At 43.6% G+C, this 26,172-nt stretch overlaps 1 protein-coding gene and 1 long non-coding RNA gene across 2 annotated transcripts; one reads left to right on the plus strand and one right to left on the minus strand.

The window, feature by feature from the left end:
- The first annotated feature begins 760 nt into the window (after nt 1–760).
- LOC147598826 (uncharacterized) lies at nt 761–25,294 on the plus strand. Its single transcript, XR_015260224.1, has 4 exons — nt 761–1,399; nt 5,887–5,948; nt 8,597–8,756; nt 24,704–25,294. It is a non-coding gene; the product is annotated as an uncharacterized LOC147598826 (long non-coding RNA).
- On the minus strand, nt 9,155–22,138 carry MYH16 (myosin heavy chain 16). Its single transcript, XM_086759589.1, is given in 22 exon segments — nt 9,155–9,213; nt 9,569–9,714; nt 10,348–10,477; nt 11,706–11,795; nt 11,798–11,828; nt 11,831–11,917; nt 13,179–13,310; nt 14,210–14,356; nt 14,358–14,414; nt 15,166–15,217; nt 15,219–15,291; nt 15,485–15,590; nt 15,919–16,009; nt 16,011–16,162; nt 16,739–16,774; nt 16,941–16,991; nt 17,576–17,634; nt 19,617–19,749; nt 19,889–19,957; nt 20,389–20,493; nt 21,156–21,341; nt 22,115–22,138. Coding segments are annotated over 22 exon segments (2,016 nt in total).
- Nucleotides 25,295–26,172: the final 878 nt, after the last annotated feature.

Genomic DNA, 26,172 nt, shown 5'->3' on the forward strand with positions numbered 1-26,172 from the left:
AGTAGGAGGGCTGGAGGGGCGGGGCGCGCCGTGCCCGCGCCTCACACAAAGGCGGCGGCGGGTGGGCGCGCAGTGGGGTGTGCGCATGCGCAGTGGGATGGTTGGGCTCCTCATAGAGGGGTGGGAAGGTGTTACGTTCCCTTAGGAAAGGGAGTTTTGGTTGTTCCCGGTGCTTTACCTCTTTGTGAGGTGAAGGAGGCCACGGCTGCCCCATTGGAAGGGTCTGCAGGTGCGAGCAGGCCCCAAGTGCTAGTGGAGGGCCTGGGCTGTGTGAGGCCTCCTGGGGTGGGAGTTAGTGGGGCTGTGGGTGGCCGTGCCGGGGGAGAGCTGTAGGCCTGGGAAGGAGGTTGTGAGGTGTTGAAGGGAGATCATTTGGGCTCTTTCGGTGTAGGCTGACTTTTAAGAGTTGGAGAGCTGCCATGTGAGGAGTCTTTGTGGCCTTGCTTTTGGAGGCTGAAGGATGCAAGGAAAATGCTCTCTGCTGTAGGGGATAACAATCCCATCCTAACTCATTCAGATGCTGTAAGACCTTCTGTCTTATCTGGCTGGAATATAGATAGAAGAGCATTTGCATTACTTTGCCTGGCTCTTAATTCCCTTGAGGAGTTGCTTGCTGTTTGGGATCTCGTGCTTTGGCTCCTGCAAAGCTTCAGACACCATCGCCTGTGAGGTTTTATGAGCTATAGTAGAACAACAACAAAAAAAGGCAAGTGGGGGGAGTGAGGAGAGATTGGTGACTCCCAGATATGCTGAGGAGCAATAGAGTAGGGAGTTTAATTTTGAGTCTGCAGGAAAATAAACCATTTATAAGCATCTAGAAGGAAGCAAGAAGGTGAATGCTAGCCAGTATGGCTTTGTTGTGAATGAATTGAGCCAATTTAATTTCCTTTTCTGGCAGCATAACAGGGCTTGCAGATAAGGGAGAAGCAGTATAAGCCATATATCTTGATTTTTAGTAGAGCTTTTGACACTGGCTTGCAGGATATTCTAATAATAAACTGGAAAACCAGTCTAGATGATGCTGCTCTAAGGGAGTTGCAAAGCTGGTTAAGGAAAAGTGTACTTGATATCTGTGCTTGTACAGGGAATTACCCCGGGTCCATTACTCATCCGTGATGAAAGAGAGAGTGTAATTACTACATGTGAAGTTGAGATGAAGTTTGAAGGCAGAATAAACAGAACTAGGATTCAAAATGGAAAAAAGCAGGATGTGGTTCAGTAGCAGGTGCACTGCTGTACACTTTACCGTCATCAGCTTCAGAATTAAAAGACTGCGAAGAATGGAGCAGCTGGCTGCGCTGCAGGAAAAGATGGAGGGGCTGCGGTGGGTCATAAACTGAACAGGGGTCCATTACAACTTGCTGTGCAGGAGAGGCAAACACCGTGCAAGTCCATGTAGGTAAGAGAGTGCTAAGAACATACGCAGGAATCCTGCTCTGCTGAGCTGTGCTAGAGGAGTGCGTCGTGTCCTGGGTGCTGCACAAGAGAAGTGTGGATATTTGGAGAAAAAAAAGTGGCAATAATGATCAGAGGCTTTGAACACATGACTTTTGCTGAGCCTGTTGAGAGAAAATTCAGGAAAGACGTGGTAAACCTTCAAATAGATAAAAGGCTGCTGCTGTGAGGAAAGGAACAATTTGTTCTCATGTCCAACTGGGGGTGAGGCGAGAAGTCGTAAGCAAAGATAACAGCAAAGCAGATGTAGATTACAGTGCAGAAAAATTCTCAGTGATTCCTTTGAAGCAGTCAGTCCCTGTGTTGGACTGACTTGTCAGGACGTAGGGCTGCTCTTAGAGGTTTTTGAGAACGGATCAGACAATATTTGTTAGAATGGCCAAAGTGCAGTATAAGATCCTGCATTCGGGCAGGAAACTGGAGTCGATGGTCTCCTAAATCAGAGTCACTATGGTTCTGTAACTGCAGGGTATGTAATCGTTGCAGCCCTTCTTGACTTACCGATGAAACTAGATCAGCTGCACAGATTGAAGAGATGCAACTAGGCCAAGTAAAATTACGTAACGGGAATGAAATTACGTTTAAGTATGGTTTTATGTTTACGAAATGTTTTTCACCAGATGGAGTGAAAGTATCTAAATGAGGAACTCTGACGAACTTTTAAGCATTAAAAGCTAAGGCCCTGTCTCCAGCAAAGCTTTCCGGAGAATTTTCCACCGTTCTTCCTGCTGTATTGCTGGTACAATTATGCTGTGCTAATCCAGAAAGGGTGCCAATGTTTTTGAGATTAAGGCCTTGGCAGCAAGGTTGAACTGATCTTAGTGAAAGTAGTTTAGATGCAGTCAGACCTTAAGATATGTATTTAAAAAAATTTGGGCTGGAATGTCCTTTGAGGTTGTTATTTTTATGTTTTTAAACAGCAAACGCATGCTGATGGGTAGTAGGTAGTCAAAAAGAGGCTGTTGTATATACAAACGGGTAATTGCAGATGAAAATACTTGCCTCAAGAGGTGTTCTAGATGTGTGTTCTTCACCCCAGCACTTGAAAACATAGCAGTTTCCAGCACTGTGTCGTGTCATGCCTCATGCTTAAAAGGAAGATGCGACAAATGTAATTTTTTCACCTAATTGTATTCCCTCTTTCTCTAGAACTGCCATCTAAATCACAGTAATTTGTCAAAATCCGTTTTCATCAGTAATATTCTTGATAATTCAAGAACGTTGCCTTAAGATTAGATGAAGTCACTGATGATCTAAATAACTGCTAACTGGGGATTTTTAAGCAGGGCAAGACAATATATCCCAGTGTCCTGCTCTTTTGCTACTTCATACTGTGTCCCCCTTGCCAACTCCTCTTTTAGCTTTGTGTGTAATGTGTGCAATGGTCATAATACAGAATGAGAGAGAAGGAAGACTGTTCCAAAGCTTGAGCAGATTTTGCTGTGCATTCTCTTTGCATACTGGCTTTCTAGGTAATGGTGAGGTTGATACCGACTGCTTTCCCTGCTGCCAGAGCAGATCTGCGGTGAAGCAGGTCGGAGCTGCGTGCTCAGGGCAGCAGGCCCCTAGGCTCAGGCTCTGAATGACCTCCTTCAGAGGAAGGTGTAAAGCGTGTGACATCTGGTAGCATCTGCGCTCTGTTAGGCTGCTTTTCAAAGGTTGTATGCCTAAATGCATTTATTCCGGTTCTCCAGGCAGGGCTTGGTGAACAACAGCAAGGATGGCAGCAGAGTTTTACTCTAGCTCTTTCAGAAAATCATCGGTGGAAAAGAAACAGCAGTGTTTATCACCGGTTTTTAGATTATGACAGCAAAATTGTACATCGACATTGTTAACATTGGCTGGTTCAAGGCATTTCGTTGGGATCAGCCCTCCTAGTTCCAGAGTAATTGTCCCACAACCAACCAAGTTTCATGTCCTGTGGATCGTACCCCCCTGCGCTGCCACAGGAGCTGTTTCTGCCCCTCAGCTTGTTTGAGTTTGCTCTGTCTGTGCGGCTCTGCCCTCCTGGTGCAGCACCCTGCTACGGCTAGCATCTTGGGTTTGAGTAGCAGCCCCAAACACGTGTTTTGCTGTCTTGTTGAGAACAAGTTCAAGCTTTTCCCTGTACAATAAGCTCTATTAAGACTGTGAATGAAGGCTATTGGTGAATTATTTATAAGAGTCTGCCCAGACCACACCTCCTATCCTTGACTCAAAAAAAAATCCCAAATCTGTTAGTACAGATACTTTTCAGATAGTGTTGGATATCTTCTGTCATTCCAGGTAGACGTGAGAAGTATTATTTGGAAGCTTTTGGGACTCGCAGACAGATAATTCGTCTATCTGCAGATTGTTGCACGCTTTCTCTGTCTTCTAGTCTTTTTCTCATGTAGGCCACTTCTTGATAATCATAAACCTGTTGTTTTAATCAGTACCATAGCAATTTTTCAGTTGCTGTAATGTCTAGGCACGTGCCCATCAAACCTTTCACTACGTAAAGAAATCACTTTGATAAGCAATGATGATCTTCCCTTTGTTTTTACCCCAGAGGAAGGAGCAGAGTGAGTAGGAATCAGGCGGTACTTGCTTCGTACAGTTTTGATCCCTGTCTTCCCTCCTAGGCTGCTGGCGTGTACAGGAGTGTTCTGCAGTACTGTGCCAAGATCAGGTGGGCTTTTTTCCTAAGAGAAGTCCTTGTTGTACAATTTTGGTGTCCTTGAGAAAATATTTAGCCCTTAATGTGTATCCCTTTTGGAAGCAGAAGGATGCTGCTCTTTTTCCCTTTCTGTTTTACCGTGAGTGGAAACACATCTGTACTAACCGTTAGCCATTTCAGAACATATCTCTGTTCCCCTTCATAGGGAGCTGCATGAGTCACCTGGTGTTGAGAACACACCTGTGTTTTCCTCCTCTCCATTCCACACCCTTTTCTGCTCTAATAAATTCATGGCAGGTGGGCTTAAATATGTGAGCTCCGGCTTTGGTGCCTATTTCTGAGCCGCTGACACAGAGGAAGAGGGTTTGGGCACTTGGATAATCTCCCCCAAAAAGCAAGCCCTCTGCTTGCTAGGACACAATGCCTGGTGTGCAGTTTGTTTAGAGCTGATTCAGCCATCCCATCTTCCTCTCCTCTGCATTGTCCAGTTCATGTATGGTCTTCCTTTACTTGGCCAGGCTTTGGTTAGCCTCCTGTTCCTGTACCGGAAAGGGTTTGATTGAACAAGAAAAATCTTTGCACTGGAAAAAGCTAAGCTGAAACGTGTCTGGTGTGTTTCTTCAGTGTAATGACATCAAGATGAAGAGTACAGTCATGACCCTAAAGAATGGTCGTTAATAGGTGGGGTTTTAATTGTGTGTTCATATCTGTGCACAGATATTTGAGGACAGGAAGTGGCTGCAAAGAAAGGAGAGGAGGAGAATCCTTTGTAGAGAACGACAGATGTTTCGGGGTGACTGTCTGAATAGGTGCATGCAAGTCCGCAATGGGCCACATGTCTAGGGATGCTGTCGGTATAAGTTGAATGTGTGCTTCCTGCAGTATGTGGAGAGGCAAAATGCCTCTGGTGCACAAGGTGTGCCTGTGTGACGAAGCAGGCAGCTGGAGTGTGTACAGTTTGCTTCTTTTAAGTTTTCCATTTGTTCTGCGTATTCTCCAGCTGTTCCTGCATGCACTGATTGATTTTGTGGCCATTGTTTGTGGAAGGCTGGCTCCTTTAGAGGCCTCTGGTTCTTGTGCAGAATTTTCAGTCTCCACATGAGGTTTCTGTTTGGAGTCTAGCTCCGTTTCCAGTTCCTTAATCTGAGAAGGAGCAGAAGGATAAAGGATTATGGAAGGAACTTGAAGTGTTGATGTGCAACTACAAAGATCAGAAAAAGAAATAGGAAGATGGTATCTGCCCCAGGAATTTTAAGCTACTTGTGCTCTGGAGTTTTGTTGCAGTTGAAAAATAAACAGCAAGTCATGCCGCTGATGAGAGTACACCTTGCAAGTTCTCCTTCGTGGGTGTAGATCAGCTGCTGATAGCAGTGGGTTATTACTGCTGTATTCAAGCACCATAAAGATTCTGATTGATGAGTTCTGCACAGGGTGCAAAGTGCTGAAGTTCTCCTGCGCTCCAGTGGGCTGAGAGTGTCCTACATGCATCTTTTCTGCCTGTTCTGGGTGTCCTTAAATTAGTACATTCCCTTTGGGACATGTTGGCTGTTAAATGAAAATGTTTCTTTTCAGGTATTTTTGCTGAATGTGGAAGCTCGGGTGCAGGGAAAGAGTTTCATAGCTGCACTCTTGGAATGATCTTTCTAATATATTTGTACATGTTTTTCTTACCCAGGAGTTTCCTGATGGTGCTTTTTTTTTTTTTCTCCTTTCAGGGCTAACTACTCAGCCTATAACATCTTGACTTACAGGTTTTTTATTGCAATTTAATAGTTCTTCTGAATCTTTTCCAGTTGCACGTAATGATCCTGCTCAAGACACGGATCTTTTGCCACCCAGGAAGCTTGTGAGGAAGGTATGAAACAGATTGACAGCATTTATATGGAGCATTGCAAGCTAGGATGCGTAGACCTGATATCTGTATGTTACCCCTGAGGGATTTTGCCATATCTTTAGTTTTTCTGTGTATAATAGGCCTCCTTTCTAAAGACTGGATTCATAATTCACTGACATCATGGAAATAATTCCAACTGACTTGGACAACTCTAGATTGGACCATAAACCGGGCGGCGGAATGTTAGCTTAATACCACTGGACTAGTCAAAGGTATTGTCCTCACTTACTGTTAAGTCAATAGCTTGAGTTCTTATGCCACTTCAAGCTTTTATTTCTACTGTTCAATGGAAAGAGGGTGGCTGAGAGCGTGCTGTAGATGGAAACTGAAGATACTGTCTGAACATGCAGTCGCTGAAAGCACAAAGGTGGCAGAAGGCTCGGCCTCGCTCTGGGAGGAAATGCTGTGCATTAAATCCACAGCTAGCTATGATATTTCTGAAGTGCCAGTTGTCAGCACAGTGCCAAAGGAGCAATCTGCTCAGTGCTGGCAACTTCTCTCCCCTCTGTGCAAATTACCAATGCCATTGACTAGCTAGAGGGGGAAGCCGGCCTACTCTTTGTTGGAGGCCTGATAGGTGTGATGAGTGGAGTTGTGTAATAAGTGAAAGAAAGGATAAATCGAGAGGAAATGGAGGAATTCCTCAGGGTGCCATCTGTGATGTAGATTACCAGGGAGGCAGAGAGGCAGTGGATTTCTTCTTTTGCAGATTAATTTTGCCAGACTGCAATCAGTGAGATAACATGCATTCTGCTTTTCAGGATCGTAAAAAGCAATGCAAGTGCTAACATGTATTATTAACAGTCTACTTTCCAGTCAGCACTGGAGAGAAATAATGGAATATATACCTCAAGGTTTTCACCTAGCAACATAAAGGGCAGAAAGGTGAGGAGGTGACTTACATCGGCCACAGCTTTCTTTGCTCTCTCATCAGCTGCTCAGTACTCACTGACAATTTCCTCATGCTCATTAGTAGTGCGTTGAAGGTCAGGCTCCAGCTTTCATTTGATAGTAACCAGCCTGATTCTAGAGGGCAGAAGGAGGTCTTGGAGACCCGGAGTATCTTATCTGCTCAGCTTTTCCATTTGGCTCTTAATGAGATGATTTGTGCATTGCAGTTTTCTGTCGAGTTTCTTTTTTCTCTGTGAAATTGCACACTGTTAAGCCAAGTGGGATTCACCCTACTGGATCTGCTTTACAGAACGTTACGACCTGTGTACTTACTTGCACGCTACATGAGCGATAAAATGATGATACACCTCTGAGGCAGAAATAGACCCTGTTGTTTATGAAGGCCTTGAGTCTGAGCCTGTTTTCCTGAATTTCTACGTGTATGGATTTGAGTTTCTGTACCAATATTATTTATTTCAAAGTAATGCTGCAGTAGCAGCAGCTGCTGTTAGACCCAGCTGAAACTGTATTTGATTGCATTCTCAACAACATAGTCTCTGCTCTACAGCTTACAATATCTATGTGTCTTTTTATCTCATGGAAAATATGAGCCTCACAGCTCATTTAGTGCTACTGTTTACTGATATGAATCATTGGAGGACTGTTGTTGCTGCTGTAAAAATAATAAATAATAAAAAAATCCCACTCTAAGGAAGGAGAACTACAAAGGCTTTAATAGAAAAACTGCATTCTAGCAATACAAACTGCTCTTCAGCAAAACAACTTCATGTAAATGTGCCATTGTGTTCCAGAATGCTGCACGAGTTCCGCACTATTTAGGTTTTGTATAACAAATAAATTTAAAACCTCAAATTTCCTATGGACATAGGAGTTCACCTGCTAAAAATGTATCCTTTTGTTATCAGTCAGTTGGGAGTGAATGTATTGGTTGCGGTTTTTTTAACCTATTTGAATAAAAAACATGTTTACGACTCCGTTTTTATAACTGATGTCCCATAACTGCAGCTGAGAAATGCATCTTGTAATATCAGTCCTTTCCAGAAGTTATACTCTTCTTGAAAATGTTAGCACATGTGGTCTTTATGGAAAAGCACTGCAGACTGTAATGGTGAATGTTGAAGTAGCTTCTTAAATCTATGCACAAAACGAAATGGCAGGTATGTTATTGTATACCACAATCTGTAACACAAGGATAGTTAAAATTTCACTAAAATGGATCTTGCTGTGGGCTACCATCTATGGAAGAAGTCTGAGCACCATGGAAACACCTAGTAAAACTGTAGCTTCAATGGAGGCAGAATTTTACACTGTCCCTTTTGGGGGGGCGGGTTCAAAAGTGCTCAGCACTATCTTAACTCTTCCACTGAATTTGCTAAAAATCTTTTCATAGGCCTTGATAGGAGCAAAGCTGGGCCAAGATGTTGGTTTTTTTTTTAAAAAAAAAAAATCCTGCTATCAGTGTTGTATCTCTGAAGACTGAGCTCTTTGTGTTCCATAGAGTTATCAGACCTATCTTACAGAGCACTGTTACATTTATCCATCATTGGCCTAATCCTACACTTCTTATCTAGAGTTAAGGTTTAATAACTTTAATAACAATTTCTCTGACAAGTCAGCTGTTGCATAAATAATTCTACCTTCTCTGTCTATGGACATTGAGTTCATTATCTCTTCTCCATGATCTCCCTCTGCTCCAGGAGTTCGAGAGTTCTCGCTGTCCTCCAGACTGGTTTGTGCTTCTTCCAGTTCTGTCTGTAGTGGGCTGAAGCAGCGTGTACTGCTCCTGCACCTCCTCGTGCTGGCAAGCATCCTCATCCGTTTAGATCCAAAGGACCTGAAAGCAGATGAAAGATTAAGGTAGGTAATGGAGGGAGAGGAAACTGAAAGATGTAGGAGGTCTCTCTGCAAAGCTGTTCTTTAAGGTGATGCTAGATTTTTAAATAACTTAAAAAGAACCAAAACCAGTCCCCTCAAAAAACCTCATTGCTGATTCCAGTATCGTGTATGCCTGTCTTAATCGTTGTAGCCGTACTGACTTTAAGAGAATTACTTCTGACTGAGGCTGACGTGACTGAGGACGAGTGAGGTTTGAGTGTGTATATATATACATATACGCACGTGTATGTAGAGAAAGAATCTTTATTGTTACTCTAAGTTACTAAAATTGGATTTTTTGGCAGCAGTTGAATCACTTTATTCCAACAAAGAGACTAGCCTGTCACTAAAGTACTTAGTTTTATTTCAGAGATGAAGAGTCAAAGGAAGCTCTGTAGTTTTACATCTCTTCTAGTTTCTAGTCCATTTCTTGACTGTCCTGTTCAAACAGCAATTACAACTTCTCTTAAAAGCAGAACTTTTTTGTTTTCATTGCATATGAATAGTTCTTTGGGTTTCTAGTTTGACAAAACCTGATAGTAGTGCTTTTTTTTGTATAAGGTTTGTTGCAACTATTGTAGATTGACATTTGTATGAGTGGGAGAACCACGGTTTTTGAATATAAGTTCTCATTTTGTTCAAGATGTCTGTCTACAAGAGTACATAATCTACTGCTTTGTTGCTTAAACTATAAAATAGAACTGGTGTGGTTGTCCATCCAGGGACCTGATTCCACCCTCTCCAGTTTACTTTGACGTGCTGTGGTAGTTTATTCAGTGTCCTGACAAGCTCACTGTTGTTCCTGTTGGCATGATCCAGTTGCATTTCCGTGCAGGTCAGGTCAGTGTCCATCTTCTCAAGCCGGAGAGCTTCAGCACTCCCCTTTGCTTCCGTCTCCAGACTCGCCTGCAGAGACTCAATTGCCTGCTGGTGATTACTTCTGTGGGGTCCAGTGAAGCATATGGTACAGCATTCTGTTATGTTGAGTCTGATCCAGCCTTTGTATTAAGTTATTGCCCACCAAGTAATAAAAATACAGTAACTTTTCAAACCTGTTTGAAACTGAGATAGCAGGATTTTGCACCAAGCCATTCATAAATACCTTATTTTAAACATAGGGCTGGGAGAGCTTTCAGGAGGTCATCTGCAAAATCTGCTGCCTAAAATCTGGATCACCTCCTGCTGAACTGGTCCCATTAGACAACATGTGACTAGACTGCTCTTAACGTCCAATAATGGAGACAGTACAACCCCCAGCCAATCTAGTCCCAGGAGGAATTCCCCTTAATAATTATAAAACTTCCCTAACTTAAAGCCTCCATACTGCAGCCTTCACCTGTGACTTAGTGTTATATCTTCGCTATACCTGGTTGTTCTCCTGTCAACGTCAGCATTAACCTGAGCCAGTGTGAGCTGAATGCAGATCTGTTTACTTTCTTCGGCCTGCAAGGAAGAATCCAACAGATGGACGAACACGTGCCCTTTGCGGGGTTATACGTACAAATCCATCTGATAGAATGTGGGCAGCAGCCACCGCGCTGGCACGCCGCTCTCACATCTGTAGCGTTGGTACCTCCAGGGAAGACTCTGCTTCTCCAGTGCCACCTGCAGTTCATCCTTTTCAATCTCCAATCTCTGTCTTTTGCAGCTCAGGAATGCTCTTCCCTCCCTCCCCAGCTGATTGATTAGATCCTTAATTTCCTCTAGGGAAGAAAACGGATATTTCATATGATAGGTTTATTTCAGGACTCTGAACTTTACCAAGTGCACCAGGCAGATTCTTTGAAGGGAAATGGCATGAAATGATTCCAGTCACTTTATATCAGCTGCCCTTTTCTTTTGTTGCTAAATATTATCCTGGATTTCTGAATGAGCCCTGCTTGCTGCATGTGTTCATGGAGATGGAAGAATAAAGCCTGTTAAATAAAGAGAAAATTTTTCCAGTTTTTATCCAGCCTTCTCCCCTCTCTCCCTTTCAGATGATTGCTCTCACAAAATGAAACAGGATGCTGCATTGTCTCGGTACAGCAGAATGGGGCTCTCTGCCAGTTGATGTTGGCCAGAGCAAAGGTTGGGGGAGATAGCCCAGAAAACACTGGGCCTGTGCCAGGGAGTCCATCACTGCTTTCTGTTGACCACAAGGGCAGCAGATTGTAGCATCTTCTAAATATTTACAGTGTCACCTTCCAGCCTTCTGTAAGAGATTGATTTTTGTAATTTACAGAAGTGTTTTTAACAAGAATAAAAAAGAGAGAGCCAAGGCAGCTGGTCTCCCTGTACAGCCAGTGGGGGAGGAGTGATGCCAAGAGAGAGATCCCAAGCAGGAATTTAACTGACTTGCTCTGAACTGATTCCTGGAGGTGCCTGATCCTCCCTGCTGAGGTTAAAGGGAACATTGTCTTCCTGGGGTAAAGCTCTCCATTGTGAATAGTCCTCTAGGTGAATTGCTTAGAAGTAGAGAGAATGCTGGTAGCCAGAACTGGGACTGCAGCCTGTGTCTTATTTAAGCCTGATGCTGTAACCAGTCCGGAGTAACCTTATGTGGTGCTCCAGTGACGATACCTGGCCCAGCCTGGAGTGATGGCCTCTGAGTATAACAGTGGGTACAACCAAGCTGCTGTTGTGATCACGTTCTAAGGGTTCAGGAAGGACCTCGATCCTGAATGTTATCCCCAGAGTCTGTGTCCTGAGGCTAGTTACGGTCTTGGGTGATCCAATAGGAGTGGTGTGTGTGTGAGTGCAGGCTCTGTCCCAAGAGCAGAATCTAACCTGCGACTTTAAGTGCATCCAATGTATGTTTCCAGAGAGTGAAAGCACTGCTGGAAATAGGAAAAGTGGAATTGGTGCTGGAAGACACCACGAGAGATCACTGAGTAGGAATGAGGGGGCTTATGATTTGCAGAATTTTTTTAACATCAAGCCAGTACTTACCCTGAACGGCCTTGTTCTCTTTCTTCATAGATTCCAGGTGCTCCAAGGATTCTTCATAGGCAGTCTTAAGCTCAGAATTTTCAGTTGTGTACATTCCGTCTGGGAACTATCTACATCCACCTGCGGTAGATATGCATTTTTTGTTGCTGTTCTGCCAGAATCTTATCAAAGGCTCTCTGCTTCTTGTCCAGGGCAGCATAAGCAGCATTGGCCTGGAAAGATAAAGCCAAGCATTCACCGGACACAAGTTTTCTTTACACTTCGCTTCCCTGCATGTCCTGCCAGCTAGTCACAGTTAAATTGGCAGCCGCTCTGATGACTGGCAGAGTTTCTCTTGATCACTCTGAATGGATGATTAAAATGTTTACGAGGCTTTCTTTCCTCACCATTAGAAATTTAACAAGATCACCCAGTTCCCATCAATGTGATGGTCTTCCTTGCTCCTGCGGTCATAATGATGCTGCTGTGGAGCAAATGTTTTCCACTTCAGATATTTCTTGTGCAGATGTGCTGTTAGTAATTGCCTGGGTTGATTAGTGTGACTCTTTCTATTTCAAAGATGACTCGGTTACAAACAAGATGTTATTCGAGACTGTTTTAGACTGTGTTTAACTGCTTGTCATGAAGGAAAAGAATAAAGGTACATTTTTCTTTCCTAGGAGCTTTTAATCACAAATATTCTGCATATCCTTATGATCCACACATGCGTTCAGATACCATGGTTACAAGCACACCACAGGAACCATAGAATAAAGAGCTGCTTCATTAAAGAAAGTGATGGTAAAAGAGATTTTTTCAGCCCGGTAATGTAATGCTGTATGTGGGATTTTCGGCTCTTGAGACCTGTTCTAAAGCCGACTGCAGTCGTTGGCAGATACCCAAGAACTTCAGTGGATTTGGAGCAGCCTTTGTGCCTATTTTAAGTAACATTTTTATTCAGATGTCTCACAGTTGCACTACTATTCATGCTCTTACACTAACACTAGCAAGAGTAGAAATACTAATTTCCTGAAGGACTATTTGTTGCGAGAGTTTAAACTGCATGTTGTTTAGATCTTCTTTGAGTATGGTGGTTAATAACCAGTGGCCAACCCACTGGAGCTGCAACACTGAATAGTTCAAAGCAATATATCATTATCCTTAAAAAAAAGATGAAAACCTTGCCTTGCAGTAAAGGAGGGCTTTTGCTTTAGCTGTACTCTTGTTTCTGGAAGTCAGTTAATGAGCTTACTAGAAGCATGCTGCGGCTCTCATCTGGGTTTCCTCTTGATGTGATAAATCTTAGCCTTGCTTCTCATGGTCATACAGATTACTTGATATTTAATAGAGAGATCTTAAAATATTAAGAAATAAGAGACCAGTCCAAAGCTGAGCTGAGTTAACAGAAGGACTCCCAGGGCTTCCAGTACCAGGTCTTAGATCTTGTTAGTCAGGCTTGTGCTGGATGCACTCTTGAATGGCTGGATTTCTTGCCTTCTCAAGGTCAAGTGTAAGTGTGAGGTCCTTCACTTATTTCTGAAGCCTCTGCCTAGTTTTCTCCATGTTGGCAACCTAGGCTTGGGCTAATTCAGCTGTCTCCTCTGCTTCTTGGAGCCTCACAGCTAACTTTGCCCTGAGGGAGAGATGGCAGAAATATCCTAGTGGGTGAGTAGGTCATGGAGTGAGGAGTGGTGGCAGTCAGGAGCCCTCATCTCGAGCACCATCACTGTTTTCACCAGTGAAAAGGTAAAATCCTGGCAGCACTCTCAGAAAAGGGACTGTAAAATCATTACTAGGACGTATCTGGTTCTTCCCCTCCACTGGTGGTTATGGCATATTGGGCTGCAGCTCAGCTCTTTATTGCTGGATTGTAACCTGGTGATAGACGCTTCCACCTTCCCTTCAAGTACCTCAAGGGGTGGGATAGTGTCTAAGAGCAGAGTAGCCTCCCTCCCTTGTGAGTACCCCTGGGGCTCAGTACAGAGTGAGGCAGAGATGTAGTAGCTTATTCCGTTTATCTCAATTTTTTCAGGCGTATGGTGAGTCTCTCCAGACGCCTTAACTTTTGTTGCTGTTACGTGAAAGCATCTTTGTTAGTCCTGTTAGAAAAGCTGCTACAAAGATTGGCTCAGCTTCTAGCCTGTAATACCAGATCTCAAGGACCAGATTCTAAGAGGTTTAATCTGATTTGATGCTTGCTTTATTCTTAGGAAATGCTAGTGGCTTTTGTTGGGCTGCTGGAAGAGTAAAGTCCTTGTTGGAATAAAGAAAGGCTATCCAAATTCAAGCCTTTGTCAGAAAGGATCAGTGTTGGTTTTCTGTTGTCAGTCTACAAGTGTTAGGTCTCAATAGTCCCTGTTTCTTATTGCAAGTATAATTTTCTTTCTCTTGGCTGGAGCCCTTTGCTTTCTGTCTGTCTTACCAAATTGAGTCCTAACAGATCACGTCTGTAAGCTGTAGCTTGGCAGTCAAACTAAAGACTGCTCTAAGTCCCATCACAGACTCCGTGAAAGCTGAGTGTTTGCTTGATTTTTTTTTTTTTCCAGCTCTTTGGTTCTTTCAGTACCATCAGTCTTGTATTTAGTCCTCCAGACTGTGACTTCAGTATTGAGTTTAGAGACCAGGCACTGCAGTTCAGCTTTGCTCTCCTCTTCTTCCTCTAACTACTCTTTTCGCTGGCTCCAAATCATGTTTGGTGTTGGCCAGGCTCACTGCAGCAGCAGTGCGGGACTGGAGATAGCACAGCCATTGCTAGGCGTCTTTTTTCTTGGAACTATGAATGCACTGACCTCCCTGCCCAGAGCTGGTGTGCTCCACTTGAACAAACTCAGTTCTGGACCAGATAGAAGCACCTCAGGCTTTAAAATATCTTCCTGCTCAGGAGCCAAGTTCCTGTTCTGCGTACCTGTTTTTTGCTGTACTGCAGTGAATTGAATTGAGCTCAAGCAACTGAAAACAGAACTTGGCTTGTCATCATCACTGTTTTCTCTCAAACAGTGTTTCAAAAGAGTTATGACAGTAAACCCATTTGGTGATTGTTCTGAACACAGAGACCATTCCTGCCAGACTTCTGATATACAGGTGCAGCACTAGGATTACTCTTTGGAGATAAACAGAAATTTCCAAGACAGCTATGTCAGACTGCGACCTGAAATTCTGGTGTATTTTGAGCCAAACTTGTGTGATCTATGCAAATAAACTGCTTTGCAATCCACTGAATGGACAGTGGACTGAGAATCGAGAGGTGTGTGCTGCTGACTCATGGGAGATTCTGCATCTTATTTTCATATCCATACAAGGCTCATGCCTCCAAGATCAGCTGGTAACAAGCCCAGAGATTAATTTGGATGAGAAAGTTTTCCTTTGTGAGAGCTAACACAAAAGATTTGTTACTCTGAAGTGGACAGAGTGTGCAGAAGAGCAGGCACTGCATGTCCCATGACAGCAACAACCTCTGAAGACAGTTGGTGGTCCCCAATACCTTTGACTCTTCATCCAGCTGCCTCTTGAAGTCATCTGCTTGTGAGGTGAGAAATTTTCATGTGAACAATCTGGTTAAGCCTGCTCTCAGCTTCCTTGTGCTCTCAAGTCAGCTGGCTGGTTTTGGCTGTGGGAAAAGTGCAGAAAGAAGCAGGAGAGGAATTAATTCAACCTGACTGGAGAGAGATAGAAGCGAAGGCTAGAAGGATTGGGCAGATTTGCTCGAGGAGACGAGGCAGGGCTGCTAGAGCTGGATGAAATGTAGAGGAAGGGGAGGATAAGAGGGAGGCAACATTGCACAAAGCTGTCAAGGAATTTACCTTGGAGCCTGATGACATTAATTTCAGCTTGGCTCTTCTCCACCCCAGCCAGCTGGGCATTGGCTTCGTTATCTTCCAGCTTGTGAACACGAGCGTCTGAGTTCAGCTGTAAGAGCGATGTCAGTCATGTGATGCTGAGTAAGGCTTGAAGGGCCAAAATATCCTCCCTGTCTTACAAACTCAGTTTATTCCAGTTGGTTGCAATTATAGTGGGATGGCTGTAATAGCCAGGGGGAGTGGAGAGTGTCCTGACCTTCAGTGGGGGGGATGCCCACTCCATCAGCTGGGGCAGGCAGTGTTCAGTACCACCTGCAAACAGCTGCTTTCTGGTACCAGTTACTCCCACTGCAGAGGGCTGAATTCTGCCTCGCACTGATGGCTACACCCGTGGCTGCTTTGGTGGTTTGTGGAGGAATTCTCTGCTGACCTCTCGCTTCGGATTTCTGCAGAGACCCCATGCTTGCACTGAGGTCATCCATCTCCGTTTTCATGACCTGTTTGTCCATCTCCAGCTTCGCTTTAACACTGGGGATTCTCCATGAGCTCTGCCACCTCAGCCACAGCAACCGTGTGCTTCCTGCGCAGGTTAGAGCCCGTGGCCTGGATCTCCAGGGCCGCCTCCTCCAGCTCAAGGAGCAGCTTCAGTGGCCCAGCTTCCTGCTTGCAATTCTGTTAGATCTGAGAGGGGGCCAAGTGTGTGTTGTCAGCTGGGATCTGGCAGCCTTGGAGTCTCAGTAAGGCCCTCGGGGATGCTTTATAAGAAAGGCTTTTGGAAGCTTTTTATTTAGCTTTAACAGTCTCTTTATTTGGGACAAATCCCATCTTTGGTATTAATGCATTAGAAGGTCAGTGGCTGGTATCTTCCACAAAGATTAACCATCTCTAGGCCTCCTTGCTAAAGCTCAGACTAGTTCTCTGGACTGCAGACCATGTATTTTCCTTGGAAAACAACAGAAAGTACACCTAACAGTCCTGCCTCCTCTTTTTACTGTGTGCTTCTAAATGAATCTCCGATCACCTTGCACTCCAACTCTAGAGGAATAACAAAGCTTACAGAGAATTTCATGGAGCCTCAGTGCTTTACCCTTTCCAAGGTCTGCAGCGTGAGGGGAAGAGTGGGTAAGGTCTGCGAGATCTGGTCCGCTTACGAGCTCAGAGAAGGTGCTGAAGAAGCTTCTCCTTTGGAGAACCCCAGGGATGTTTCTCATTCTCTGAGGAGAGACGAGATCCTCAGATGCTGGGAAAGTATCTTACCTGAGCAGTTGTTGCAACACCAGCTTCTTCCACGCACTCTTCCTTGTTTCTCCACCTAGTGGGAAAGAGGGGAAGAAATTCTTATTCCACCCCGAAGAGCCTATGTATATTTAGAAGCATAACCATTTTGGAAACAATGGTAGCAAGTGTGAGGCATAATCAGAGAGGGAATTCCCAAATGCTGTGCTCTGCTTTAACAGACATTGCTGCTTTTTGTGTCACTGGACAAGTTCCTTTCCCTCTCTTTTCCCACCTGTGGAAAGTATCTGACATCGATCTACCTGCTGATATGGTTGAGAATTAATTAGCTAGCATTTCTAAAGTGAACTGAAATGGAAATGTTACTTATTATTGGTGCTATCAATTTGTATTAGTCATTGGAATGTGTTCAGAGCATTCTGTTAAAATATAACCTTTTTGGGATTAAATTATCTTCAGGCTTTTCCATTGTTAATGAATCTGATTATGTACTTAAACAAGCACATCCTGGCAATTTACGTAAGATTTGTTAGAGCAGATCCATCCATCACTACAGAACTCTCAGAAGTTGGGGTGATTTGATAGCTGAAGCACAGGCCAGAGAAATGCCCATTTTCCCCAACTTGCTGCCTCTTGCTGTGTGGAGGACTGCCGTGTCTGGCTTCTTCAGAGGTTTCTGCGAAAGGAGAAGCATGTGCAATTTCTAACAGTGAGCTTGCTTAGGCTACAACTAGAGTTCAAGATTGTTGTCCATCTTACTACTCTTTCATGAGGAATTTTGGATTTTTAATTAGTAGTTTCGTGTGTTTAGGTCTTTTCAGAGATGTAATCACTCCCCTGGGGAGTTTTTTCCTTTACCTGTGTTCTTACAGCATGCTCAGCTTCCAGGTCTTCTTCCAGCTCTTCAGTATATGGGCCTGGAGGGCGCACACAAGCACAGCAGCGGCTATGAGCAAGAGATGTGAGAGAAATTTGTGGAAATACAAACAAGAATCTTAATTTCTTCACTTCCTTCTCTGTATGTTTGTCGGCTCACTGGATTTTTTTTCCTGGGAGAGATCTACTGGGAATATTAAGCCAACAAAGCAGGAAAGACCTGGCCGGGTGTCTCGGTAGACAACTGATGTTATCTGCAGCATTGTTAGCTTCCTGTATCATGTTGGAATTTGGCCTTCAGGAGTATAACCATGCTGATTCGGTTACTTGAGGGAAGGAGAAGCTTCTTCATAGAAATAGCTGTGATCTAGATTTGTGGGTCATTTCTTTTTGGTTGAAATGCTGAGATTTTAGTTAAATATTTGGGCACTGAAATACGCTGGATGAAAGAAATATTTGAATTCAGAATGGTAACACTGCGCATCCTGCGAGGTGTGGTCTCATTTCTGATTTATTTACCACTTTTCCTTCCACGATGGGAGGCAGTGTATCTTTCAGTAGCTTTTGGCATTAATGTGGATGAAAAGATCTATCAGCTGTCTTTGGTGGCTGCCTGCAAGGAGAGGAGGAGGTCCCTGCAGCAGATCACCTTTCTTCTGGCTGTAGCAGCATGGCAGGAGACCTGCAGTGAGCGTGCAGTTTCCCAGACTTCAAAGAAAGTGGAGTTTAGAGTGAGCGGATAATACACAAGACAAGCTGGATCTCAGAGCTAGCTGAAGTATTGATTGTCTGGAAGCTAAAAAGGCAAATGTTTCCAAGCCGAGGGGTTTCACGAGCTCATAGAGAAGTAGTCAAAATCTGCTGTAGAAAAAAAAACCTAAAAATCTACCTGGGGAAAAATAAATACCAGATCTCAGCTGGTTCTGTTATTTAAGGGTTTAAAGAGTGATAGGCTCCAGGCTCCATTTTAACAGGGTAAGTTTAAAACCTTTGTATTAATCTTTTGTGCCAATTCAGCCTTTTCAAAAAGATAAACCTGTGCAAGCAGGCTGTTGTGGGATAAGAATGGGTAGGATGTGACGGCAAATGAGTTAAGCCAAATAAGTATTTCTACTCTGTAGTGAACGGGTTAATCTTCATTGAAAGTGAGTTGAGATCTAGTGTCCTCTCTCCTTAGTGGGACTGGCAGGTCACTTAAGTCCCTTTTTCCTTTGTTGAGTCTCCTCCTTACCAGTCATTAACTGGTCTGCAAGTAAAGGCACAAGCACCCCAGAAAGCTGAGTTGTCTGCAGCTCTGAAGAACAAACACCAGCACTTAATTTTTCTTCTGTCACTTAAAGGTCCCAGTGGCCTTGCTCTGAAGCACAAGTATCTTGTACTCCCTGTGGAGCACTGTGTTAGAATTTCAATTAGCAAAGCTTGCCAGTATTTATTAATGATTGTACACATTGCCTTAGCTACTTAGCTCTTTAGCTACGTAAGTTAGTGGTTTGCATAATACCGAGTTGGAAATTTGTGTTCTGGGATGTTAATTTCTAAGGGGAGGTTTGTTGGAGAAGTGCTGGCAGACCCATCACTGAAATAGTCAATAGTGACACTAAAATAAAGTTCTAATTTGTGATAATATTTTGCATTTCTAAAACAGTTTTTCTCTGAGGATCATAAGGCCTTACATAAACATGAATCATTTGAGCCTCATAACTTCCTGGTGATTATACACATTTTATATGTGGGTGAGTGTGGAAGATGAATTACAAATATCAGACAATGAGTCAGAGAAAGACTTAGGAAACAAAATCCTGTATTTCTGATTCTGCTTGCCTGAACTACTGAACTGTACCTCTGCTTGTCCTTGGGTTAATACTGAAGAGATCAGGGGATGACTGGATTTTCCCAGTGACTTTATGATCAAGTGACTTTTCCGGTGTAGCTAATGCTGTCAGAGCTGTGATGTAGCACAACTGCACCCAGCAGGATCCTATACCCTGGGAAATTCTGTGACAATTCACACTTACTGCTTTACAACCTCTTCCAAGTTTGGCTCATTCCGTCTCATTGAGGTTAGCAATTGTCATTTTGAGGTCACTCTCTGCTTTGTGATGAGCCTTTTCCACCTTGAGGTGGATCTTATTTTCTTGTTCCCACTTGTCCTCCAGCTAGTTGAAAAAAGTGGAATCAGTGTGAGAAAGAACTTTGTAACGCACATGTAGGTGATGTTTATTAGAAGGGCTCAAGATATCAAAAACAGACCGAAGAGAGACGACTAAAATATAGACAATAGCAACTGCACCTCGCCTCATGCGTCTGAGGGGTAGGTTTGCTGTTGTTCTTGGTCAGGTGGTTCACCTTGTTCTCCTCACTTTGCTGTTTTCTGGGAAGGGAGAGACCAAGACTAGTGCATAGAGTTGGGTGAGAAACTCCCTACCCTGCCCTGGCAACAAACTGAAAGCCCAAAGAACAGAGTCATCTGAGGTGCCTCCTGGAAGCAGTATTCACTTTGTGTGTGCATTTTCAATAGGCCCAGAGGAACTTGGTCCAGCATTGGCTCTCACAGAAGATTCCTGCTCACCCTGCGCGATCCACGTAGCTCTTTTGGGCAGCGGTACGAGTTGGCAACACTTCACTGTGCTGCTGTGAGATAATACCTAGAAAAACACAGCCCCTTTCCTGTTTGTGCAGCAAGCACACTGTAGTCTCAAAGTATTTAAGCAAGCAGACAATTTTTTTTTTCCTTTCTCCAGAATAGGAGAATGCGAATAGGAGAGAGTAAAGAAAAATGGAGGAGTTATTTCTACCTGATGAACTTCCTGCAAAGCCCTCTTCTCCTTTTGGCATTTAGTGACTGAGTCATTCTGAGCAGAAAGATCTGAAGTCAGAGTTTGAACTCTGTGGTCTAATGCCTGCAGTCAGGAAAGGGAACATCACGCAGGTTCTGTGGATCACACAAGCCGTTAGCAGCATCAGGACAAAATGTCACTGGAAGCTTATATTTCTTTAGAAGGAATCTGAGATTCAGTTAATAAATTCTGAGACATATGAGGCATCTGTGAGTTTAACATCCTGTGGATGTTAGCACCGACTTCAGAAGAAGCAGCAGACAGCCACATGGCTGCTACAGTACAGATTTAAAACTTCTCCAATTACATGAAATAAAAACCAGTTCAGGTGCAGGAAGGGGAGAAGTATTCCCTAAGGCCAGGTGGACAGGAGTTGCATGGCTGTGGAGTGGGGCATTTTATAAGTAGAGGCCTACCAGCATTGCCATGTAACAGTGGGCATAATTTAAAAAGAATATACACAAGATGCAAATGTCTTTATGTAGAGGGATCCCTAGAAGTTGCTGTGAAATGACTGTTACTATGGGGTGGAAGGGTGAAGTGTAGAATTAAATCCATCCCAGGTTATATGAGATGCTGGAAGACAATACAGAAAACTCTAGGGGAGATTAGCTGAGTCAATCTGAGCATCATAAAGGGTGCTCTGACTGGAGGAGCTGTAATGGTTGTTGAGGTCCATTTCCCAGAAGAATGAGCCAGAAAAAAACCTTTGTCATGCTTCATACCTGCTTTTCCTTCTCAGTCTCCAGCCCTTCCAAGTCGCATTTCAAATCGCTGAGCTAATCCTCCTACATCCACTTGCTGGCACTCATGTCTGCTCCTTTGTATCCAGGATCTGGGCTCAGCAGGTCCATCTTTGATTTCCTCATTTGAGCCAGGCGCTCCTCAGCATCCAACAGGTTCTCTTGTTCCTAAAGAAGGGGTGGGAATCCAGTGTTCAGCCTATGAAAGGCTGCTACAATTCCTGCTTCTTATGGCAGCAAACTTCCATTAGCAAGACATGCAAGAGTATTCCTCCTCTGCAGAGTTTATTAAGATTCCGTTAACATACCTGTTGCTGGAGTTGATCTGAATCTCCTTGACTCAGACCATAGCTTCTTAAAAGTTAAGCATAAAAAAAATCTGTTTGTTTATACACACACAGATCCTTAAAGAAGAGTTTACATTTTAAAAAATGCCACCCTGACTTGCCACTTGTCCCTGAAAGCCCTGAGATGATCCTTTTATTATCAGATCCTAGTATTTTTTTGCATAGCAATGGGAGACTTGGTGTTTTCTGAAACACCTGTTCAGCGCAGAGGGCTTCATATCTATAGTGTGAGTAATACAACTCCTAGAAAAGGTGGTTACGGTGCACAGTAGCAGATCTGCATGCCAGCATAGAAATCAGGACTGTATTCCAGATTCTGAACTGAGATAAATGCAGAATGATTGTTATAAAAACCTAGATTCATACCAGTCCAAATGGGACCAGAACCCTTCGAAAGCTCTTTCTTCCCAAGGCTGTGGCAGTTCATTTGGTTTGCAGTGGAGTTGGGAAGGTGTGTCCCCAGGTAAAAAGGCAGATTTTGTTTCACCTATATATGGAAAATTGGCTTCAACGTAGTTTTGTTTCACTTAAGCTTGAGTATCTTTCCTCTTTCCTCTCTTACCAGAGAGGAAAGCGCTTTCTTTCCTCTCTTACCAGAAAACTGACTGAATTATCCATCCTGGGACTAAGTGAAGGAAGTTGGAGCTGGAACTGCCCCTTCGAGCTGGCAGTGTGGTCTTACTAAAGAGAAGTCAACCAAGCAGCTTTGTTTCAGCTTTTATATGTTAATGAATAGTGAAGTCTTGTATTCCCATGCTCAGAACCTCACCGCTTCTCTCCCTGCTGTTTTTAGAAATGGGAGGTTGAGGTCTTGACTGTCTAAGGCACTGGCTTTCCAGTCTCTGGAGGTAGCAGGCTTAGACTCAGATTTCAGGGTTTTCTCCATTTACTAACTTTTCTGGCATTGATTTGGAAAGAAATTATTCAACCCCTTGCCCTATTAATAATTAACAAGAAAGTCACTAGCTTTCTCAGTGTCTTCACTGAAGTTGACATGGCTGTTATTTTTTTTCCCAGCCGTTATCTTCCCTGGCCAGACTTCCAAAGGTTCTCCGTGCTGGTAATTGCCGCTGTTTAATTCTGCAGAACAGGACAACCTCAGAGTATTTTGCTCACCCTGCACTACAATTTCCACCCTCCCCAGAAAAGCAGCTGCAGAAACTTCTGGACATTCCTCTGAATTGCCATCAGGCCTAGCCTGTTGCAAACAGAACATGTGGGTCTTGGAAACAGTTCTGTTTCCTGGCACTGTAACAGTGTTCACCTTCAGCTGTATGCAGCAGAATGCTGGAGTCAGTACGTAGTCTCGGTCACATGGGGTAGGCCTCAATGCCCCCCAATTTTTTGTCATGCAAGAAGAGTCATAGTTGTTTGCTGACACGGGAAAAAGAATGACAGAATTAAATTTGTTTAAAAAATACTACTGGGAATGTAGAAATTGAAGTTTTCATGCGCTAGCAGAAACAAATACTGCTGGAAGTATACAAATAAAAATATACAAATACACAAATAAACTGGGAGCTAATTGAAAGGGTGATTTTTGCTTCTTATCTTTCTTCTCCTCTGTCCTGCAGCCACAGATGCCATAGGCAGTGGCAAAAAAAGTGCGCAGATCGAAACCAAAATCTTGTGACTTGTAAAAGTATGTGTTGTGGTTGGGTTCCAGGAGACTCACTGCGCATCATGTGAGTTAGGGTTTCTGACCAGGAATAAGGCTCACTACCAAATTACAGAGATCCTCCAGCTGCTGGTCTTTGGAGTGGATGCACAGGATGTAACGGAGCTGCCCAGCTGTCTAACTGCAATGTTGTTCTACTACACGGAGCCATGTGGAAAAAGCAGGAAAGCTTTATTGTTGGGGTGGAGAATTTGGAAGTCCCAGTTTGGTTTCGTGGTTCTTGTTAGTAAATGAATTACATTAGGGGTTGGTTTCTTTAGCCACCTTGGATTCACAGAATAGTTTCTAGTTTTTTCCCCGAGGATACCTTCTTTATAGCATCTTTTTGTACTCAGTCCTCATCAGGAAGCCATGAGCACGACGTTGCGGCATGGTCAGAATCTTTGCCAGAGGTTCATCTCTCATGTCTTCCAGTGTGGCCAGGATTCCACCACAGAAAAAAATAAGTTGGAAGACAAAAGAGTATTAAAACCTGGAGTTCTAGGTAACCTTCGGGACTACGAAACTCTGGACTTGCTGTCTATTAGCACTCAGAAATGAGAATATTTTACTTCTTTGATCTTTACATGTTGATTTATCTCATTGTGATCTTGTCTCTTCTCTGCTTACATATACAAAAACAGATAAAGTTTGGGAAGGCTATGGGAATGCAAGAATTAGGAATTAGATTCCATTCATCTTTAGCATGGATTTGCCCTGAGTTCTTTAGCCTTTTCAGTGCCTTTTAGCTATAAAAAATAACGTCGAGATCAGCGTAAGATGTAGCTAAGTGGCATATAGTAAAGCAGGAGTGGAAGTCTTTTGCTTGATGAAACCCAAATATACCTTGTGCTCTCCTGTGCCAGAAAATGCACTAAGTAATTAAAAAAAAAAGTAATAATCTTGTGGCTGTTGTCTTTAAAAGTAGGATCAGGACAGTGTCTGGCCCACTTTAACCTCCATCCATATGCTGAAATTTCAGGACAGAATAGGCCAGAGGACTGATGGATATTGTGTAATTATTGTAAAAGTTGGGAAATGCAGATTTCAGGTTCATGCAAAGAACAGAACACTCCCTTTTGCGTGGCTGTTACAATAGCTACTTTCATTATGCTATGACAAAAACATATGTGCAAAATTAATGACGTACCCTGCTAATATTAGACAGCTACAACAGTCTCTCTCCATTTTCCTTTCCAGTCTTAAATTGGATAAATGATCAGTTAGTAGGATTTTTGCCTGACTAAGGAATAGTAAAGACCAAGTGAGATTTATGGCATAGCTTAACGTGCACTTCATTTGCATTATATTAACTGTACTGTCTGATTAAAAGTCAGGCTTGGGAGCATGTGTAAGAGAGGATATTATATGCATGAGGAAGTGGGTTGCTGTAGAAACTCTTAGCTCTGCAGCTATATCTCCACCAAAAGCATGCTGAGTCATAACTGCCATCAATTTATTTAGCTCAATTTGGTTGGAGTAAACGGTACCTTGTTATATCCAGTTCTGCACTCTTTCTCCCCCAGATCAGTAGAGCCAAGCGAGAGCTCTGATGCCTTCTTATTGTCCGCAGACCCTGGAGGGATTTTGCTGGGATTCAGGCTTTGGTATCTAAAATGAGAAAGACAGATACAACGATCCAAGAGCTACACTTAGCAGCAGTGCAGAAAGGCTAGTCGCTGCTGAAGGTCTTCTCTGGTTTAGCTTCCTAGCCCCACGGGAATGGCACTGAAATACGGGTGGTAAGGAAGCTTCTGGACATTTCTACCTGTCTGTGCAAAGCGGAAGTTCTTGGAGGGGGATGCAGAAATGTTAGAAGTAGGCATTCGTACCCACTCCCTCTGATTTTTCATGGACGAGGTCACTGCATGGGATATATACCTCCGTCATCTGCGGGTGGAAGATGTGCACTCAGTAACAATGTTGGAATTCAAGGAACATGAGTAACTGCCTATTCATAGCAGATTTGTTTGCTATTCACTGCTTTCCATTACTTGCCCTCCCACTTTGTGAAGGTGAAAGCTTACGTTGCTCTCCCCCTCTGCAGCTCACAGTTTTTGTGGTTGATCCTGCAAAAAAAAAGGGTTGCAGGAGGCAATGCAGCCTAATAAATAATGGTGCCCATTTGTCTAGTTCCAGGTTGTGTATTTCCTAATTCTTTGTGCTTCTCTCATGAAATGAGAGGTTTATTAGACGTCCTGTCTCTAGCCCTGGCACTTGGAAGCGTCTCTCAGACTAACATTCCTTTGGAGGAGTACAAGGTAGTCTGTGAAGCGATGACCCAACTTCTTTCATTCCTGAATAAAGATTGGCTGTTCAGCCAGCCGCAGCTTGTGCTGAAGGCACGGTGCAGCTTTGCCTGAGGATTGCTCTGCTCTGCAGACACCTGCCAGACTGTTTGACTTCATTTGGAGCAATGCAGTGGATGAAATGCAGGGATGTGCCGTGCTAAGCAGTCATCAGCTCCTGGAACGAGACAGAGAGGGATGGAGTGAAACTAACAGGAGTTACCAAGGCTGGAGATGGAAAAACATTCTGTGCTATAAAGTCATTTGTGTTTCACAACTGGGAAAAAAAAAAAAAACCAACACACAAAAACCCAACCCCACATAACAAGGTAGGAAGTGAGCCTAGTCCCGCATGGCCCAGGGGAACAAGCTTAGATGCTTGGAACCATGGAACCAACCTGGGCATGGTGTGAACCTGAAACTATTTCAGGTAAATGTTGTTTTGTGGTTCTGTCTTACGGTGTTATGTAACTATTCCTTCAGGGATTACCGTCATACAAAGAGTTAACAATTAAAAGACCTGTTCTCCACCAGCAAGCCTCCGTGAACTGATAACAGCAATTGGCTTTTATTTGCTGGCTGGACCAGCCCCTGGAAACGGAAGCGTGCTACAGAGGGCAGGCAGCACACAGTAACCTCATTTAGGCTTGCGTGAAAACTCCTGTATGGCTGTCAGCGATCGAGAGTGGGTGAAATGGCAGCACAAT

Source organism: Chlamydotis macqueenii, chromosome 15 (assembly GCF_036417535.1).
Source record: "Chlamydotis macqueenii isolate bChlMac1 chromosome 15, bChlMac1.mat, whole genome shotgun sequence".
Taxonomy (NCBI): domain Eukaryota; kingdom Metazoa; phylum Chordata; class Aves; order Otidiformes; family Otididae; genus Chlamydotis; species Chlamydotis macqueenii.